The following is a 20968-nucleotide window of genomic DNA, read 5'->3' on the forward strand; positions in this document are numbered from 1 at the left end:
AGCCAGGCTAGGAAGACTGGGCACCTGAGAAGTCTGCAGGGCCGGCTCGAGGCAATGTGATGCCCTGGGCAAAATAAACAATTTTGCCTGTGGTGCAATTGCCCCGTACGGCCAGTGCATGGTTGGCCCTGGCAGTCTGGTTACCATTATCATCCTATCCTTTGTTTACCTAAGTTGCAACACTCACCAAGCCAAAAACCTTGGTGTAGTTTTACTCAATTATAAAGTCAGCCGACTCTCATCATAAGTAGGCCTAGATATCACAGATTAAAGAACCTGTTTATTTAGAAAAACACAAACAAAACAACATATTCCCAGTGCCCACTCTGTTTTGGTGCCCGGAATAACCACGTGGCCACTCTTCCGTGGTGCCTAGATTTACCCAGTGCCCACAATGGTTTGGTGCCCGCTCTTGCTGGTTAGCCATCTGGTATGGTGCAATTAATTTTGTTGTTGTTGCTACAAGTGGTCACTAGATGTCACTAGACACCAATGTATGAATAAAAAGTGAGCAAGGCATTAACATTACATTAACTAAGTTGTTTTGTTTGATTTTTAAGTTTTACAATTTAGCATAACTAAAGAAACCTTTTGAAACTGTAAGCTTCACAGAACATCCTGGTTTGAGTGAATTGTTCATTCAATCTTGTTGACCTTTTTCATGATTAAATTCACACAGCATAAAACAATAATAAAATAAAATAAACTTTCCGGTTGTTTTTTAAATACAAAATATTTAGGGTTTTTACAAACTTGTATTGTTTTCTTTGCATTTTCATTGCATGCATTTGCTTGTTTGCTTTACTTTTGGCCATATAATGTTCCAATAGTGCCTGATTTCTATGGGTGATTTATGTGTGGGTTCCTTTTTCTTGTACCTGTGAATTACTTAGGCCTATAAACAATATTTTGCAATCAATGTCATTTTTAACAAAACAACAACAATGTATCTTTACATTTTTCAATATTGTAAAGGCACAACATTGTCTTTAAATCTTGAAAGCAACTGGTAAATGAAAGTTTTCTGGTTGTGTTGGTAACACATTATTTCTTCCAGCTCCTATCATGGTAGCAGTGAGAGCAGAGTGAGTCAGAGCAGTAACAGGGAGGAGGAGCCTTACAGATTGGACTAGAAGCATGTGAAAGAATCAGTTCTTACAGTTGACAAGCTGAAGTGGTACGTAGGCCTATCAGACACGGCAAATATTTGAAGAAAATAAATCATACATTTTTGCTCAAAATATTGAGCAATGGAAATGGCTTTGAATAGACGGACATCACCAACAATGTCGACCAGGTGAGTGAAAATCTTGGGGCTTTTGCAAATAGACTTTTAATTTGAAAACATAGATTCCGAGCTAGGAAACGGCATCACTTGACTTTGAAATAAGGTTATGTTATAGGCTAACTGTTTCACTGTCCGTAATGGACAGATCTTTTTAACCACAACATGCAGCAACTCACTGAGCTGGCACTCTGACAGAACTGTAATGACATGTTAAGACACAGCTAGGGTAGGCCTATGACAGGGGACCACATATGCAATGTGGTCCACTCAGGACCACATTGCATATGCTGCACAGAAACCTCTTATCTCTGTATTTTACTTTGTCATTCTATGTCACACAAAATTAGCTAAAACAGCCGATCTACAAGCCCAAAACACATCGCAGTGCGATGCGTTGAGCTTGTAGAGCTGCTATTTTTGCTATCTTTTTTATTGGAATCCTGAATTATTTTTTGCTATTTTTGAATTGGAATCCTGAAAAGTAACATTTGTATTTCATTTCAAATGCATTTAGTTACTTATACCTATGTTAACTTTATGAACATAAATAAAAATACATTGGACATAAAAAAGACCTTACAGGGATATTTCACTTTCAAAAGAAATTTGGGTCATTTTATCGTCTACTCAGGCTTTAGTGAGCCCCCCAGACCGTTTTTAAGTTGCTTGACTCAGTATTTAGATATTTGATATTCATTTTATCAGACACGTCCCCTTCCTATACAAACCCATTGTAACTTAAAACTCCTTTTTTTAAATGTTACATTCATCAAAAGCACCCGTCCTTGGTTCTGGTGACTCATACTGCCCTCCTAATACGTGAGGGGGCCGTGTTTTTTCCATTACCTTTTTCAGTTATTTTATTTAGTTATTTTTATTGTATAATTTTTTTTTCATTATTCCCCAAAAATATTACAAATAAATGAAAACAGTAATTGAAAAAACACGGTTTTCTCACGTACTAGAAGGACTATATCAGTCACCAGAACCAAGGACGGGTGTTTCCGATTAATCTAAGATGGTTAAAATGGAGTTTGAAGTTACAATGGGTTTGTATAGGAAGGGGAGGTGTCTGATCAAATGAATATCAAATATCTAAATACTGAATCAAACAATTTAAAAACTGTCAGGGGTGCTCCCACAAGCCTGAGTAGACGATAAAATGACCCAATTGTTTTTAAAAGTGAAATATCCCTTTAAGCTACTAGTAATAAAGTGGGTCATGTTTGCATGTTTGGAATTGTAACAGCTGAAATCAATAATATATCAGTATTCCGATATTAACCTGCGGGCCGCATTAAGTGAAGGAGGGGGCCGCATGTGGCCCCCGGGCCGCCGGTTGCCCATGTATGGCCTATGATTAGAACAACTAACAACCTTATTCTGATTATTCTGTCATTATTTAAGACCCTTGTCATATGGACATTTTGGTTGTTGTTGCTTTGATGTCCATGGTTGTCCTAGTTTTACTGACACGCTTGATGGTGGTCATTTCATATGATGTTATTTTCTGTTTATTGTCTGCTCAGATCAGACGAATCACCGATTAACACACCACAGGATCATGGTAAGAACATGACGTGCTACAAAACGTTTACTTTTATTGTTACAGGACATTTAGAAGAAATGATCGAGTGCAAGTTTCACAATATCACTGCAACCAGTTTGGAGACCGAACTGATTAATGTAGCTAAACATACTAATACTTTTTTAAACAATAATTATGTATTTCTGCCTTTAATATTGGTTTTCATATAATGAGGGAACCTACAATGCTGCAGCCTTTTCTATGGTTGCAAATTGCTTTGGGTAAGATTGTCAGTCTTTTATCCCTGCCAGGGGAGCAGTCTGTGAGCAGCTAATCTCTGGGACCGTTGACATCATCGGCGTGAAACTTTATACACACGCACGCACGCACGCACGCACGCACGCACGCACGCACGCACGCACGCACGCACGCACGCACGCACACACACACACACACACACACACACACACACACACTACCAGTATATGTAGGCCTGCTAATTATTCAAGGCCTGGTGGAGATATGTGGCCAGAGGAGTGCAACTTTTTAATAACTTTAAATAACATTTTTTCTAATAACTTTAATGCAAAATGTTTCTTACTCAGAAATGATGCAAGTTGTGAATGCATGCCTGCACAGTAGTTTCCACTATGCTTTGTGTAATGTCTGTAATTCAATTTAGTCCATTCATTTTATTGGGAACCTCAGTGATAATGTGTTTGCAAAATTCCTTTTTTCCCCCTAACCCTTTTTCATGTACACAATTTGCCACAAGTATGTTGAAAAAATAAAACAAAGCCTGTATACATCATTTGCCAGGCAACAGCAGAATACACACTTATCAGTTGCTTGACTATGTTAATAATAACATAATGTACTTATAGAGCACTTTTCAGGGTACTCAATTGTACTTAAATTAATTAAACATGACATGTTGTATCCATCTGTAAAATAAATGCATGTCCTTGCATTGAACTGTAGAGAGAATATTGTGTATATTTAACAGAACTATACGGACATCACACAGAGCTTAGAGCTAGCATCAGAACCTATGTGGTACGTGCCCCACTGCCCGAACCGCTCTTTCCCTCTCCTCCGTTTATTGTTGGGCCAGTGTATCACACATTACAGCCCTATATCATGCACCATGATTATTATTTAGTTTTGTATTTTTCTTCACCTTTTCAATACACTGCTTTCATTGATGGGTCAGTTGTTTTTACAAGGCATTATTGACCTCAATAAGATCTCCAGCTTTACTACTATTATCTCTGTCTTGATACCAGGGCAGCGCTTCAATTTCTTCGTTGTTTTGACTGGAAAGACTGGTGGTGCCCATAAAGAGTTCATTAGAAAACTTGAAAACATCCGACAGATTGAGAAAGCATCTCCAGAAGAAAGTGACTACATCCTGGCTTTCTGCCCAATCACCTCACGAACTGGAACTGATGTCAAGGAGGCAATGAGAAAAATTCCAAGTGAGACATTCTTTTATAAGAGTTGTTGGATTAATTGGTGTATAAATCATCCATCCAGAATGATTAATCAATTCCTTTTCTTTCCCTTGAAAGGTGGTAAACCAGTGATTCTGGTGGTGATGCATCACAGACATGATGTTGAAGCTCCTCTAGATGACAGCAGTAGACATGTGACCAGAGATGATGTCATCCTCACTGTCGACACTGTGTTCTGGGAAGGTGAATTCCTGACCTGCAGACACAACAAGAAAGCCTTCAGTAAAGTGAAGCTTAACGTTGGACATCGTTCGGTAATGTATAATATATTTCATATTCACATAATATTTATTATTTTCTCCTTATTGAATTGAGGCAGTGGTGGAAAGTAACTAAGTACATTTAGTCAAGTACTGTACTTAAGTACAATTTTGTTCCAATTTTCTGTACTTTTACTTCTACTCCACTACATCTATATTATGTACTTTTACTCCACTGCAATTATTTGAAAAAGGTCTAAGTACAGGGTGCTCCTTGGAGTTTGTTATATCATACAAAACATCATATATCATATGAAAGTAGAAGACAACATCTGTGTGGAGTTTGCATGTTCTCCCTGTGTCTCCCAGGGTAGTTAATACCCTCACAAAAACATGTAGTAATCCTGGTCACTATACTGCCTCCCCCATGACAGCCGGGGCGCCTGATGGAGGGGAAGGGAACTGGTTGGAATAAAGTGTTCCTTCCACGCGCTACATCCTACCAGGGAAACTCCCCCCTGTCAGGTGACAAGAAGGTCAGTTGGCTCTCATGCACTGAAGGAAGCATGAGCTCGGCCCTGGCCTCCCCAGGCTGAGGGGGACTGGTGTAGCGCTGGTGTAGGGCTGTTGTAGCGCCCAGGATCACTTAGGAAATTGGCACCGGGTGAAAAAAATGGGTTACAAAAATCGCGGGATAAAAATATAGTAAAAAAAAAAAATAAGACAACAGCTGGGTTCGAGTTGGTGTAGAGTGAACCAGCGTAGTACGGTTGCAACTCAGGTTCTTTTCACAATAGATGGTTTAAGTGGTTAAACCCAAATGTCCTTATTCATTGTAACACTGGATAACTAAGTACCCCTGTAGCATTAAAATAATAAAAATCAAAACAGAAACTACGGCAAATCCCAGAGCACAAACTCTTCCAAGATGTCACAACGCGCTGGAACTCAATAGTGTAGACTTGATAGTTATTTGATGCACAAATGTGTCTGTTACACCATGACCTTCAACTATTATTAATTTGTTTTCTTTCTTTTCTCTCCATTTATTTCTACTTTTATTTTTGTTTCAGTGGTTTTCATTCAAACGTATTGTGCTTTGTGCTTTTTTTTCTATTGTTCTCATATCGGTTCTCGTATTGTGTATTACAATAAGAGTTTTGGACGGTAACGTCACCCCCAACCCAACCCCCCTCACCAACTTAACCACCCCCACCTACTCAACCACCCCCACCAACTCAACCACCCTCACCAACTTAACCACCCCCACCTACTCAACCACCCCCACCAACTCAACCCCCCTCACCAACTTAACCACCCCCACCTACTCAACCACCCCCACCAACTCAACCACCCTCACCAACTTAACCACCCCCACCTACTCAACCACCCCCACCAACTCAACCACCCTCACCAACTTAACCACCCCCACCTACTCAACCACCCCCACCTACTCAACCACCCCCACCAACTCAACCACCCCCACCAACTCAACCACCCCCACCAACTCAACCACCGGCCCATAACCTCACCCTGTACACCCCATAGCGTCATAAACCCCACCTCCTACTGCCCACAGAATTGCTCAGAATTGAACAACTGCATGCCACATCCTACTGTATGTTTCACCCTAAATGTATAGATTAGATAGGCTTAGAAACAAGCTGTCCGAGATCCCACTGTCTGTATTCTTCCTCTCCATCTAAGAGCTTCTATAACAGCATCATCAAGAGCATCCTGGTGAGCAGCACCGCCGCCTGGTTTGGGAACTGCACTATCGCTGACCACGAAGTGCATCGTAGGAGTTGAACTTTCCTGCCCTACCGGTGCCCCAGTCTTGTCTCGTCAAAGACGTACGTTCCAGGTATCTAAAAATCCAAACAGCAATTATAATTCCCTAAAATTGTTTTTTTTGTTCATTGGAGTGTCACCTATTCCCCAATAATGTTTATATTCATGAATAAAAACAGTAATTATATTTTATTGTCATTCATATAAATGTACCCCGTGAAATGTCATTCAGAGTAACGCTAAGCATTTAAATTAAATCAAATAAAACTATGCATGCTTAATTTACACAGATGTATTAATTAAAAATAGCTTAAGGGAAATGTTATTGCTGCTAGAGATTTTTGCTTTTTATTCAGTGTACAACATCTACATTATAAAGATATTGTGTCTTACAATACCTTACAATACCTCTTTGTTATGACACATACTGTCACATGATTAACAACATGTTATGCTTTAAAATTGATGAAGCACAAAATCCGGACAAGAGTGTTTCAAGTTTTTAAATTATTTTCTTGGTACAATATATTGTCCATGTATTTATATGTTGCTGTAAACACTAGCACAATTATGACATGGGTTTAGGATGGATTTCAACACAAAATACTTTTGTTATTAATATTTTAGCCTGGACAGTTATACTGAATAACATTTTGACACTTTAAAGCTGAATAACAACACATTGTCATTATAAATATTTCTGGATAAAAAGATAATAGGATTATGTTTATACATATTTATATTCTTCAGGTTTTTGTATGGCCTCTGGACACCAAATGTGCACATTTCATCTTTGATCCATATATTTGTATTTTATGGAAATATATGATTGGAAATTATTGTAACCATTTTCTTTAACTATTTTATTTTGATATATTTGTACTGCCATTTGTGTGTATGGGAAAAAAGAGAATATTTGTACAAATGTGTTCGTCTAATTGATAAATCAATAAAACATAGTTGTTGTTGTTTTTTTAAATCAACAAAGATTGTAAATAAAGATTGATTTTGATTCTCCTGTTGGGCACAGGTGCTTATTTGAGTCGCCTGTATAAAAGGGCAACTTTGCCAGTTCTGCACCTAAACACTATTTTAATGAAGTTGAGGACATCATAAACGATGATGTTGGAGTGTGTTTTGTGAGTTTTTTTTCTGTATTTTGATATTTTTAAGTTGTTTCCACATCAGGAGAGGACATAAAACGTACCTAAATACCTATTTTTTTCTGAAATCCCTCCTGTCTAACTGATCCCTCCTGATTAGAGGCAGTGCCCACCTGGCTGTAATTGCCATGGAGTGGGGCAGTCCAAACACACGTTTGGATCTGCAGGTATTTGTGAGTGAATCTCACCAAAAGAATGTGAAGCCTGTCTCAAAACTTAATGCATGTGTTGGTGTACTCACAAATGCAGATTCAACAATTCACACGCAGAATTGATTATTTACAAATGATATGTTATGATAAAGGGAGGCATGCGTTAATCCGACAGACCTTTTCTCCGACTATGTGGCATCCGCGTGCGGTTAGGGTTAGGGTGCGGGTTTGGTTCGGCTTTAGTATTGAAAACGTCGGAGCGCTGCGCTGTCGGAGGAATGCGCTGTCGCATGATAAATGCACACACAAGTATAATTATTTTTTGTAAAAATTACAAATTAATATTTACAAAAGTCACAAATAAATAATTTGTGTTTGCAGATTGCAAAACACATTTGTAAATCATGGAAACAAATGTGTAAATCATGGAATATTTGTGCATCATGGTATTGGATTCACAAATACTTTTGAGACAAATCTCTCCCCATAGTATATTGGCTTTCGGCATATATTTGATCTACCATGTCAATCAAACTTTATTAAGGACACATGAGCCATAGCAACATAAAATAACATACAAATACAAAAACAAACAAAAGGCGGACATATAGTACACATACAATCATAAATTCATATACAGGCTTACACACCAATGGTTCCACAGTTTAGAAACAAACCTGACCAAACCATAATGATGCAGATATGAAAAAGCTTACTGTCTCTCTCTCTCTCGCAGGGGCATTTCGTTAGATCATGTCCAGAACGGCCGTCCACTTCAGCCAGTGCAGAGGTGCAGAGTGCTGAGGGAGAGAGGGGAGGGGGGCAAGGATGGAGAGGCTGTGGGACAGGAGGATAAAACTGAAGGGGGGGGGGGGGGGGGGGGGGAGAATGGACAGCAACAGAATAGTGGAGGTGAAGGAGGGGGGGGGTGATTGGTGGTGAATCTGTAGCGGATGAGGTTACTGGTGGCATTGAGAGTGAGGGAAGTTGGCAACAGATGTGGACATGGGTGGTGGAGAGGACTGTGTAAAGGTGGTGGGAGGAAAAAGGAAGGCAAAAAAAGTCCCAGGTGGGTCACAACCAAAAAAGGTGACAGAGGATAGAGGTGACAGTCTGGCAAAAAAGGGAGATGTCATTTCTGATGAAAGTTCAGATAGTACTGAGCCTGGGGTGTGGGAAAGTGAGGCATCTGAGGATGAGCCAACTAACTATATGGTTTGGCAGAAATTAAGCAGTTTTTGAAAAAAAAAAAAAAATGTGAAGAGGGTTAAAGTCAGACAATGAAGATGGGCTGAACATTTCACTCTGGGTGGAAGTTAGTTTAAATATATTTATTGAAACGGTGGCACAAGAAGGTAACTACTAGGTTAAAAAAAAAAAAAAAAAAAAAAAAAAAAGAACATGCGTACTTGTGTTATACTAGGCCATACATCATATTGTGTTTAAAATTAGTCTATGAAATTCCTGTGGGGGCTTTATTTTTCTTGTGATAATGTATTCTTATAATTAATTATAATTAATTAATATAATTATTATTAATTAATTAATTTATTTATTTATGTATTTAAGTTGCTGTATTGGAGCAAGAATGGCAATAAAAAAGGCTGTTCCTCCTACACTTTATGTACTGTATGTATGTTTGACAGATCAGATGGAACAAAAACATAATAATAATAATAATAATAATAATAATAATAATAATAATAATAATAATACAATGGTAATAAAACAATATATGTATCTTGAAAAAACAAACAAACAATAAACAGACATATGAAGTACATATGTATTAATGCTGACGTTACAAAATTTGTCATTTTATGTATAAATGTTACATAGAATTGAATCATTGAATCATTCCTTTGGGCTTGAAATATACCTGACATTTATCCAACTTTGCCTGCAGGCTGCAGTCACTCATGAGTTAAATGTCTCATCTCATTTCAAAGAGGAATCCATCTCTGACCCTCTGACCTCCCTGTCCCACTCAGTAAAATATCAGTGTTAATTTAACTCTGAAAAGTGCACAAATAGTTAATGTCGTTCCATTTGTGCACTGTTAGTTGTTACATTAATAATAAGGATGTTACTATGTACTGTATCTAAATGAAGCAGAAAAGCTATAAATGTTAAAGGAGCGCTCCACCCATTTTCAACCTCATCTTCATGGTTTTCACTAATGCTAATTTCTTAAACTGCCCACAGCCTTTCTCAGAGACACTCTGTGAGTAAACAGAAATGGTGCCATTTTATAATATGCATTAGTGAGGACCAATATGAAGTTAGGTTTGAAAAAAGGTGAGGTTGACATTTAAAGCAATAGTTAACCCAAAAGATTTTTTTTTCCTGTCAATTAGTCACCACATGGAGACTTGAATTCATGGATATCTTTTTTTTTTTTCTTGTCCCATTCCTAAGCCAATAATTTCATGACCAGCGGACCGGTACTGTTGCCGGTCATCAAATTATTGGCTTAGGAATGCGACAAAGTCTTCATGGGGGGACTAATCAATAGAAAAAACGTTATTTTTTGGGTGAACTACTCCTTTAACTCTGGTTCTCAGTGTACCTCTCATTGCCTTGTCATTTGCTCAAAACAAATGGATGGTAATGGTCTCAGTGAAGCGTTTATTTCTCCATTATCCCCAAGTGCCTCCCCCGCTAACTTAATAACAGAGAAAACAGAGAGGCCGCCAGAGGCTGTGGGTTAGGCCAGATACTTAAAACAGAACCCCCCCCCCCCCCCCCCCGCTCCATGTCATCCAACACTGTTGTCTTCGATGCATACCACAAGACAGGATTTGATTTGATCAGATTTTTATTAGGAATTTTAAAGCACAACAACTCAAAAAGTATGAGGACATAAAATCCCCCTGGGACAAGCACGTAAAAGTGTTATTAACACATTAAAACCGGGAAAGCATCCGTGTCATTTTAGATTTTAGATTTTTTTCACAAAACTCAAAGTCATTTTGGGGGTGAACTGTCCCTTTAAGGCTTTGACTTAAACGGATGTTAACTTTGGATCGGCCTTCATCACCCCATTGATGAAGTCTTCTCCAAAGTCAATAATCGGTTTCAGTGCTTTCAGTATCAGAACATCAACGTCATGATTCAGGTCAATTTCTTCATGGTAGTTCTTCACAGGAAAGATGCAGTTCACTGGAATACCCACTGCATTACTGAATGCCTCCATCTGTGTTGAGAGTATTGACAGAATGACAGGCCAGTAGGAGGTTTTTAAAAGAAAATAACCGTTAACTACAAAGCAACATTGGATTTAACATTCTCAATTCTCAATTCCCTTTCGTCAATTTAATCTGTATGATTTTGTGCAGCACGTTGTAACTTCTGTTTAGAAAAGTGCTACATGAAAAAAGTTATTATTATTAACAAGTTTAATAATCTTGCATAAAACTCACCTTGTCCTTCAAAATCTTCAGCTTGTAGACATTTCTTACATCATTCTTGATCAAATCATGGACTTCATCAATCTTGGTGATAATGCAGATTTGTGGAATGTCTGTCAAAAGAGCAAAAACATACCCAAGTGAAGGTTTCCCCCCCCCCTCTTTTCCTCTTTTTTTCAACCTGCTACATACTGTGACAATGACACTGTGACTGAGACATACTCATTCTTATTTAGTTCTTAACCACACTAAAAGGTGTTTTTAAGTTTTAGGAAGACAATTAAATAATTGATAATAACCTTGTGAGAACAAATCATCAAGCTAAAATGAGCTTTTACCCAATTCACTGGCTGTATGTCTGATGCGCCGCATCTTGCTTATGACATCTTGATCCATGATGTCCACATTGGCCGCAGTAACGACAGAAACCAGAACATGAATTCTGTCATCCATAGTGGGGTGATGGTTGTAGAGACTATCCTTATCCGTTATCGCTGAAGCAGGATTGAACTGAACAAAAATGTAAACATCTTGTTATGGTAAAGATTATGACAGTGGGATACGTCATGAAATATCGTCTGAATGATTCATTTACATTTATGATTACAATGACAAGGGTGTGACACATGCAGTCATTTTACCGGGTAACCATCCTTTACATGGCCTTTCATTATCAATTTAATGTCCTCTTCTTCAATTCCACCCTGTGCCTCAAAGCCCATGATGTCATTGAACACGATGGGGTAGAAGTGTTGTGCGTCTTCCTTTTCGATTTCATGGGTTTTATACTGTAAAAAAAATGAAAATCTGTAAGTCACTGATTTCCTGCAATTCAAATGTAGCCAATTATGGCCTCTAGGGACTTTATTTTTAGAGTAGTGATTATAATCATGGCATTGGAAATATAAATTGTACACAACATTACAGTATCAACTAGAAAATATGCCAGGCAGGTCTTTGTCTGGCATAAAAACATTAAAAAAAACATGTGGCTGATTCAAAAACTTGGGGGAGGAAGTTCTTCCTTTGCCTACTGGGACAGTGCGTGCAAAGTTTTACAACAATCGGATGCCCTCATGATTTTCAGCATTTTGTGCAAAACCCCTTCCATAAACTTTGAAAGCCAGTCGTATCGGAATGGAATCTGAAAAATATGACAGATGCATCTTGATCACATGAGATAATATGTATCAATGTGTAGGAGTTGTAGCAAAACACATTTGAGCATAATGATGGAAAACCTTGTAGGCAGAAATGAACAGGGCCGTCATGATCCATCGTGATCCGTCATGATCCATGGAATCCAGGCATATGGTTCAAGAGTTTTAGGCCAAAATGTGAATCGGCCTGTTACAGCGCCATCATTAGGCTGATTTGAGTAATCAAATAATTTACTTAATTTGAACTCCGACACAACCGACATGCTCATAATTTATCAGTGGTAGAGAGAGAGAGAGAGAGAGAGAGAGAGAGAGAGAGAGAGAGAGAGAGAGAGAGAGAGAGAGAGAGAGAGAGAGAGAGAGAGAGAGAGAGAGAGAGAAGCTCCCATACAGATACATGATAAATGGTCATGACCCCCCGCCCCCAAGACAGATTGGACCTCTTTGCAGTGTGGCACCCCTGTTATAGGAGATGCATTCATTACACCACGGTAATTCATCCTAAGTTGTGTGTTGATAATTCTTAAGGTGAATGATACAGTACAGTTTACTAAGCAAAATCATGAATACATTACATATATGACTGATTACTTTCACCAGCATATCTTCAATCAGAATATATTACTTACCTTTTTGGTGTAACTTTCACCACTGACAGTAGCCACATGTGCACCATGTGTCATTCTCCCCTGGAAGATGTTGTTGACAGAGTTGATGAAACTGGATTTGCCAGATCCTACTGGTCCATGGAGCAAGATCCTGACGTGTTTGATGCTGCTATTTTGAGGCTGGTATTTCTTCATAGAGTCAAGCATTGCTTCTTTGCTGCTGAAGATATAAAATGAAATAGAAATGAAATACAATATAAATAAACATTCATCATCATCCATGAATCAGGCTAGGAAAGAGGGGGAGAGGGAGGGGTGGAGCAGCCTAGCTTTCACGTAAACATTGAGCAGTAAATCAAACAGCCCAATGGAGTAGGCCTACACATTTTAATAAATAAATTGTTCTTCTTTTTTTAGAAGGCACCACACAAGCCCCAGAAGAAAATACAAAAAAAATTACCCCTTTAAAATGAACAGTGTTGCAGCATAATTTGTACAGTTTCATGTTCATATTCATGAATAAACACCACAGTTTTACCACATTCAAAAGAAAACCACCTAAGTGGAAAAAAGCGGCACTCCAAAATAAAGTTGCAAGACAGTGGCTCAGATGTGGTTTCTCATTTTTAAAATTAATCTGCTCTGAGGAAGGCTACGGCCGAAACGCGTTAGTGTTCACTTCTCAATAAAATGAGAAACCACATCTGAGCCACTGTCTTGCAACTTTATTTTGGAGTGCCGCTTTTTTTCCACTTAGGTGGTTTTCTTTTGAGTTATTTACATAGCTGAGCACCCACTGCCTAAACTAAGAAGGCATCCAGAGGAAGCGCACCGGTTTTCCTTTCTTATTAGTTTTACCACATTATTTGATATGTAAAAATATGTCTTCTTACAACCAGTCTGTCTTTCTCCATTCATCTGAGGGGAAAAAAAGTGAGCAAAACAATTAACTAAAAATAGCTTCAGCAACATCAATTATAATATGTATTATAATGGTATTTAATAATAACTGAACAATCTTACTCAGGTCAGGTTTAAGTGGTTTTGATTTTCCTTTTCCCATACTGTATCTACAAAATAAGATAAGTATTGATTATGTGAGCATATCTTATACAATACATAACAGAGATTCTCAAAGTGGGCCCAGGAACCCCTATGTGTATGTACCCCAAAAAAATATTTGTGATGCGTTATTGAGCTTGTAGATCGGCTATTTTTGAAAAGAAAGAAGAAAAAACAGTTCACAGATCTTGACAAATCTTTTCTCATGGAGGTCCCTGGCTCAAAATACTTTTAATTGGGGGTCCACAGCCAAATACAGATCAATTTGGGGGTCATGGATGTCACTGACCAACATAATACAGTATTGTTAAAAAAAAAGAAAAGTAGTTAATCTCCAGCATACATCAGTAAAAGATGAACTAATCTCAATTAACTTCAATAAAACAGAATAGCCAGAGTTGCAGTCAAACGTTTATGTACATTGTTAGAATACATTAAAAGTGTTTCATTTCATGTCATACTACGTGATAAGTATTTATCTTTTATAAGCAAACCTGAGTATGAATTACCAGGAAATACGGAAAACAAATTACAAACAAATAAAACAATCAACACTTACCTCGTTCCTCTGGCCAAGAATTAGAAGTGTAGGTTGATGAAGCAAATACAACGATGACTGAGAGCAACTGAAGCCTTGACTTTTATTTTGCTGTTTTATACAGGAGGGAGGGGGGGGGGCGGATCTACGGTAGGCCTGGTTTGGCAAAGCCCAACCCAACTTTACAGTTTACCCCAATCCCCAAATAATTTAAGGGTAAGAAGTCAACTGACTGCAACGCTATAAATATGTTAATTGTTAAGAGTGAACCATTATACACATCTGTCTGCGATCAATCTTTATCACAAAACAACAACAACAACTGTGCAAGCAACAATATGGATTTAGAAAAAAAACAGGACCTCCTTCACTAGCATTATTTGATTTTGTAGCGGAAATAACAACTCCTATTGAAAAAAAAGAATATACTGTAGGTGTATTTCTATATCTTAAAAAGGTGTTTTACACTGTGGATTATTAAATATTGTTAACAACACCTCTAAGATATGTGATAAGAGGTATGGCATTCACTTGGATAACCAGTTATCTAACCAACAGGAACCTGATAGCTTTATTTTTCCTACTAAATACCGGTCCATATCTATCAGTCAGATAAGAATTAATTACATCAATAAACGGAGGAAGGAAACGTGTTATAATAGTATTTGGGTTTATTCCAGAGAAGAGATCTTACAAGCGTTGGACATGCATGGTTCCAGATATATTCTTCTGACGTTAAAACAGAGGTACAGAGTAAGTATACACATAACGTGGCGTTACGCCTTTCGTCATCACGTCAGCCGTAAGTTATGGCTTGAATGAAATCGAGGTTAACCTGCTATCTAATATTGTTGACATACCAGAAGACCAAAAACTGTTTTGGTCTTCTGGCAGGCTGCCAGTGCCTCTCTGGCAGGCTGCCAGAGAGGCACTGACACTTTTAACCATATTAATACATACAAATGAAAAATGGTACACTTTAGAACCATAAGAAAATGGTGCAAAATCATACCTATCAGTCCCCGTTTTTTTAAAACATTTGTATGGGTATAGGTTCAGAGTACTAGAATGTCTTTTCTGTCAGATGGTTGTAGATCGGGGGCTTGTGTGAGGGTGTAGAGTAAGGGGCAGTGTGTGTGAGGGCGTCTGTGTGGGGGAGAGTGTGTGTGTGTGTGTGTGTGTGTGTGTGTGTGTGTGTGTGTGTGTGTGTGTGTGTGTGTGTGTTTTGAAGGAGGGGAGAGGTTACCAGCACAAAATCACCCTCCTCCGGGCAAGATTCGCGCTTGCTCATGGGTCAATTGTTTTTTTCTTCGTCCTCAAACAAGCCTTCAAAATCAAAGTCCCATGAAGGCTCGTCGTCATGCAAAAGAATACAGAGGCACTCATAGATTGTATACATTGGATTCCCACACACAACAGTATCAAGATTAAAAGAAATGGCATTGCATCTTTAAAACCTTGAATCTATCCAAGAAAATAAATCAAAAACCATACGATTAGTTGTGGGATCTTGCTGGCCACATTTTGGAGTTTTCAGTAGGAGGGGGAAAAAGTTAAAGACACACAATTTCTAAATACTGGAGATGCAGCACCATGGGTACAAATTACACTACTGTATACCATAATGTTCATATATGCAAAAGCAGCACGAATCGAGCTTCAGCACATGGCAAACAACACAATGTCAATGTCCAATGTCAAGGACCATCCTGTTGTCAGGATGGCTTCAGAATCGGAAACCACTCAAGCCGGCTAGGGTTGTTATATTGAGAAAGACAGTATATATCTTTCATACCTTCATGCTGAAAAGCTACCCACCACATACACCATCTTCAATTTACCAGGGGACTGCTACATTGGCAGCCCTCACACTGACCAGGGGTCTGTTATTAGTACCCCTCATACTGACGTTTGAAGCACTGGATGGTTGGGTCTCGGTGGGATCTCAGATCCATCAGGACGTGCACTCATGATTCACCCTGGGGAGAACCTATGGGGAGAGATTTGTCTCAAAAGTATTTGTGAATCCAATACCAAGATTCACAAATATTCTTTGATTTACAAATATGTTTCCATGATTTACAAATGTGTTTCCATGATTACATACAAATGTATTTTGCAATCTACAAACACAAATTATTTATTTGTGACTTTTGTAAATTTGAATTTGTAATTTTTACAAAAAAATATTATACTTGTGTGTGCATTTATCATAAAATATCATTTGTAAATCATCTATTCTGTGTGTGAATTGTTGGATCTTATTTGTGAGTAGACCAACACACGCATACATTCCTTTTTCCTGTTACATCATTTTGAGACAAACATCACGCTTTTTTAAGAGAATTGTTACAAATGTATTTTCCTATCCACAAACTTACTTGTAACTTGTAAGTTTGCATTTAAATACATGTGCTAAGTTTCACACAGTGTTGGAGAGATTCACTCTCACTTTCTGCAGATCCGTGTGTTGGTGAGATTCATACTTTGTGAAGATCCGTGTGTTGGTGAGATTCATACTTTGTGCAGATCCGTGTGTTGGTGAGATTCATACTTTGTGCAGATCCGTGTGTTGGTGAGATTCATACTTTGTGCAGATCCGTGTGTTGGTGAGATTCATACTTTGTGCAGATCTGTGTGTTGGTGAGATTCATACTTTGTGCAGATCCGTGTGTTGGTGAGATTCATACTCTCTGCAGATCCGTGTGTTGGTGATATTCATACTTTGTGCAGATCCGTGTGTTGGTGAGATTCATACTCTCTGCAGATCCGTGTGTTGGTGAGATTCATACTTTCTGCAGATCCGTGTGTTGGTATAAGGATAATTCCTTTTAACAGGTCGTTCATGAAAGTCCTTGCGGTCTTGTTTCCAATGAGAACCTGTGAGCAATTAGGGGTTAAGAGTCTTGCTCAGGGACAAATTTCATTTCATCGACACATATGCTGACTTGGCCTGGAATCGAACCTGGGGCAACCAGGGCCTCTGGCTCCCTAGGCGGGTTCACTAACCATTCAGCTATGGCCGCCCCTGGTGAGATTCATACTTTCTGCAGATCCGTGCATATCCGTTAAGTTTTGAGACAGGCTTCACATTCTTTTGGTGAGATTCACTCACAAATACCTGCAGATTCAAATGTGTGTTTGGACTGCCCCATCCCCACCCCATGGCAATTACAGCCAGGTGGGCACTGCCACTAATCAGGAGGGATCAGTTAGACAGGAGGGATTTCAGGAAAAAAAATTGTATTTGGGGGTAAACGTTGGGAAGTTTGCACACATGTGGCACTACATTAGCCTGGGTGCCAGCCTGCTTCGCTACGTTCGGCGGATTTTTTTTTCTCTCTGCGCTTCTCAGTCTGGAATGCCCCCGATTGATTCGTCTTGCTGAACTACACAGGAAGTACACAGGAACTACATATGTTACGTTAGGCAACGTCGTTGCTGATTGGATGTTGTTCAAACGAATGACGAATCAAAACGATCACACCGTTTTTTTTGTCCCGCCCCGCACCACAGACCAATCAGAAGCCACGGTAGGTTTGGAACCTTGGCTGCTGTGTCCCGCCTCCTGGAGATAGGAGGCATTCCAGACTGAGAAGCGGAGAGAGAAAAAAAGTCCACCGAACGCAGCGAAGCAGGCTGGCACCCAGGCTAGCACTACATTGCAGCAGCGTTATAGCAGTGTCAAACATTTCAAATGGCCATTGCTCTGATCAGCGCGATAGGACTCGATTTGAGCGCCACATAGCAGGCTGAAAATCGAGTCATCTATATTTTCCAATGCTGAATGGTTTGGTCAAGCGCTGACATGTTTTTTACCATTGAGCTAATAGAGCCTGCCTGCTTGCTCAGGGGATAAATGTAATCTTGACTAGCAGGTCAAAATTCGTGTCAGATCCTGTGTCTAGGTGAGCCATGACCTTTTGTCTCAATAGAAGAGCAGGGAGACAAAATACAACCACCCCAATTGTATAAGTTATATTTATTAACATACTCTACCATACAGATTGGACAAAATGACTCTCTTCTCTTCATTAAAAAAGTTACATAGTGCCGCTTTAACATACAGTACAAACTGCTAGCCAGCTACCTAGATTGTAATAAAATTGTAAAAAAAGAATAAAAAAATCTGGCCACAGGTGAGCTGTGTAAATAGACATCACAACCTTACTAACATCTATGAAATCCACAATTTTACAGTGTTACGTTAGAAAACGTGCAACATCATTTGTTCATGCAAGAGACTTGAATAATATCACCCTCTCCAACCCCCCAAAATAAAGCTGTAATCCCACGTTTTATGTCCTCTCCTGATGTGGAAACAACTTAAACCATATACTTATTTGACTAATTTCCCAGGGCTCTATAATTGGCCCTCCTGTTTTCTCTGAACACCAAATAACCGAAAATGGACTATCTACAAGCTCACAACATGCATGATAACGTTACTTGTGACACGTTGTGAGCTTGTAGATCAGATGTTCACTATTTGCCCCTGAATAGGAATTCTAATATTCAAGTGGTTGTTACAACTGTAAGACCCAGGATTTGAACCTGGGTCTTCCGCATGGGAGCCAAGAGGGAATCCCCACTTGGCAGGGGAGATATTGGGCGTAGGAGCTTCAGGAAAGGCTACTTGTCAACCTGTTAGTTGTCCTACCTAACGCCAGGGAAAAGACACTAGAATAAAGCCCCAAGGGCCTCCGGTCAACCATGTAGAGTTTAAGTGGTTAAATATAGTTCACTTTATATAGAATATCCGTTCCCATTATGTGTCGCACGCACGCACGCACGCACGCACGCACGCACGCACGCACGCACGCACGCACGCACGCACGCACACACACACACACACACACACACACACACACACACACACACACACACACACACACACACACACACACACAATACACAGGTACAATGAAATGAATACAAACAATGTCAGAATGTACATATGGGGTTCATTCCCATAATTCAGATGGTCCCTTTGAAACAGGAGTGTGATTTGGGCTGGGGGGAGGGGGGGGGGGGGGTGACTGTCTGGTCATGAGTGGAGTGTATGTAGCCTCTAGAGGGAGGCAGAGATGAAGTGATGTCATAAGTGACACAGGTATTTAAGGCCTTTCTGAACAGGCAGGTAGTAGATCACTAAACTGTGCGTCCTCACACCACACCGGTAGTGTGTTGTGAGAGGGAGTGTTTGGGTGGTAATCGGCAAGCCTTTTGATTGTTTTGTAATGGTATCCTCCCTTTTACCGTTGTATTGTTTTGAATGGTCTACAATGAGAAATGTTTTTATATTGTCAGGTCTGTGCCACTTTTGGTGCTGTTGTCGTGCCTGTCCACTAGTGTTGGGGTTTGAATGTTTGAGTACTTTATTTAGAAAATACATGGGAACAGTACATGGAAGTATAATTTACAATACAATGTCCTCTAAACTGGATCGCTCATAAAAGCACAATGGCTTATTTAAAAGGAGATCCCCACACACTCAAATCATAATGACATATACGAAAACAGACAGATATACTATGCAGAACGTCATACAATCAGCTTACAGGTTACTGGTATGAAAAACAAGAAGTATGTACAATAACAGTTCAAGGAGGGGGGGGGGGGGGTAAGGTTAAGATTTTGACAGGTGTTTTTTTTCTCAGGGCAGTTTTGAAAGTGAGTGGGGTTTTACACTCATATACTCCTTTTGGTAAGACATTCCACATTGTGTTCAACAAATGTGAGTATTATGTATGTGCAAAGGTGAACGAGGGTTGATATACTGGTAGGTTCTGTAGTTTTATATGATTTTGTGTAACATTGTGTTTAACCTACATGTATGATGTCATTGTTATAACAGCTACAGGTGGAGACAGGGGGGCTTGTGCTGCTGGTTGAAACCGTTGAGAGGCGTCCTGTGTGTAAATGAATTAAGGGCTATCTGGTAAGGTAATCCTTGTATTGGTTTGCCTGTGACATATTACATGCTGTGTGCTTTGTGTCATGTCCATATTGTAAACCAGGGTTTCTCAAAGTGGGTGTCATGACGCAAGTCCAGGGGTGCCGCAGAATACTTTGATAATATTTGGAATTTCAGTTTAACCACTTAAACCCTCTATTGCCAAAAATAGCAGATCTACAAGCTGACAACGCGTCACAACGTGACGCGTTGTGAGCTTGTAGATCTGCTAGTTTTGGTGAACATTCTAGGGATGCTGTGGTTAAATATCAAGTATGAAGTTCTTTTCGATCTGTCGTAATGGAAACTATTCTCAAGTTTTCCTCGTGACACATACTGTATCTTAGGGGGAGGAAGATTTACATGTTTACGTACCATATGACAAATGTACGGTTCTATAAGGTAACAATGTAATTCAGGTGTGCCTTGGATGGAAAAAGTTATTTACAGGGGTGACCTGAGACAAACGTTTGAGAACCACTGTTGTAAACTATGTCTGCTTTGTCGTTGGTTGTAGGTCCATGTGGAACAAGCGGCACCTGTATAGGACCGCTGTTCCTTTCCCTTGTTTGTTTTTTGGATTTGTTTTGTACCAGTC

The 20968-nt window shown here is 39.3% G+C and overlaps 2 protein-coding genes across 2 annotated transcripts in view; one reads left to right on the forward strand and one right to left on the reverse strand.

Annotated features, from left to right (window-relative positions):
* The window catches only part of LOC311054859 (interferon-induced protein 44-like), a gene marked incomplete at its 3' end in the record, with an annotated part of 165958 nt that extends 151468 nt beyond the window's left edge, over positions 1 to 14490 (reverse strand). Inside the window, exons 1-6 of the mRNA XM_084070857.1 lie at positions 14436 to 14490; positions 13838 to 13884; positions 13708 to 13732; positions 12836 to 13034; positions 11688 to 11834; positions 11385 to 11556 (exon numbers count right to left, since the gene is read on the reverse strand). Coding sequence (XP_083926983.1) covers positions 11385 to 11556; positions 11688 to 11834; positions 12836 to 13034; positions 13708 to 13732; positions 13838 to 13877 — 583 coding nt within the window. The 5' untranslated portion in view covers positions 13878 to 13884; positions 14436 to 14490. The remainder of the gene's footprint in view (positions 1 to 11384; positions 11557 to 11687; positions 11835 to 12835; positions 13035 to 13707; positions 13733 to 13837; positions 13885 to 14435) is intronic.
* LOC311055757 (uncharacterized protein) lies at positions 1177 to 6056 on the forward strand (the record flags this gene model as incomplete). The annotated part of the gene is made up of 5 exons (XM_084072024.1): positions 1177 to 1297; positions 2818 to 2855; positions 4103 to 4294; positions 4388 to 4589; positions 5687 to 6056. Exons 1-5 carry the CDS (start codon positions 1251 to 1253, stop codon positions 6054 to 6056), a joined length of 849 nt encoding a protein of 282 aa, XP_083928150.1. The 5' UTR covers positions 1177 to 1250.
* Positions 14491 to 20968: the final 6478 nt, after the last annotated feature.

This window comes from Gymnoscopelus microlampas, assembly GCF_963454915.1.
Source record: "Gymnoscopelus microlampas genome assembly, chromosome: 11".
Lineage (NCBI taxonomy): Eukaryota > Metazoa > Chordata > Actinopteri > Myctophiformes > Myctophidae > Gymnoscopelus > Gymnoscopelus microlampas.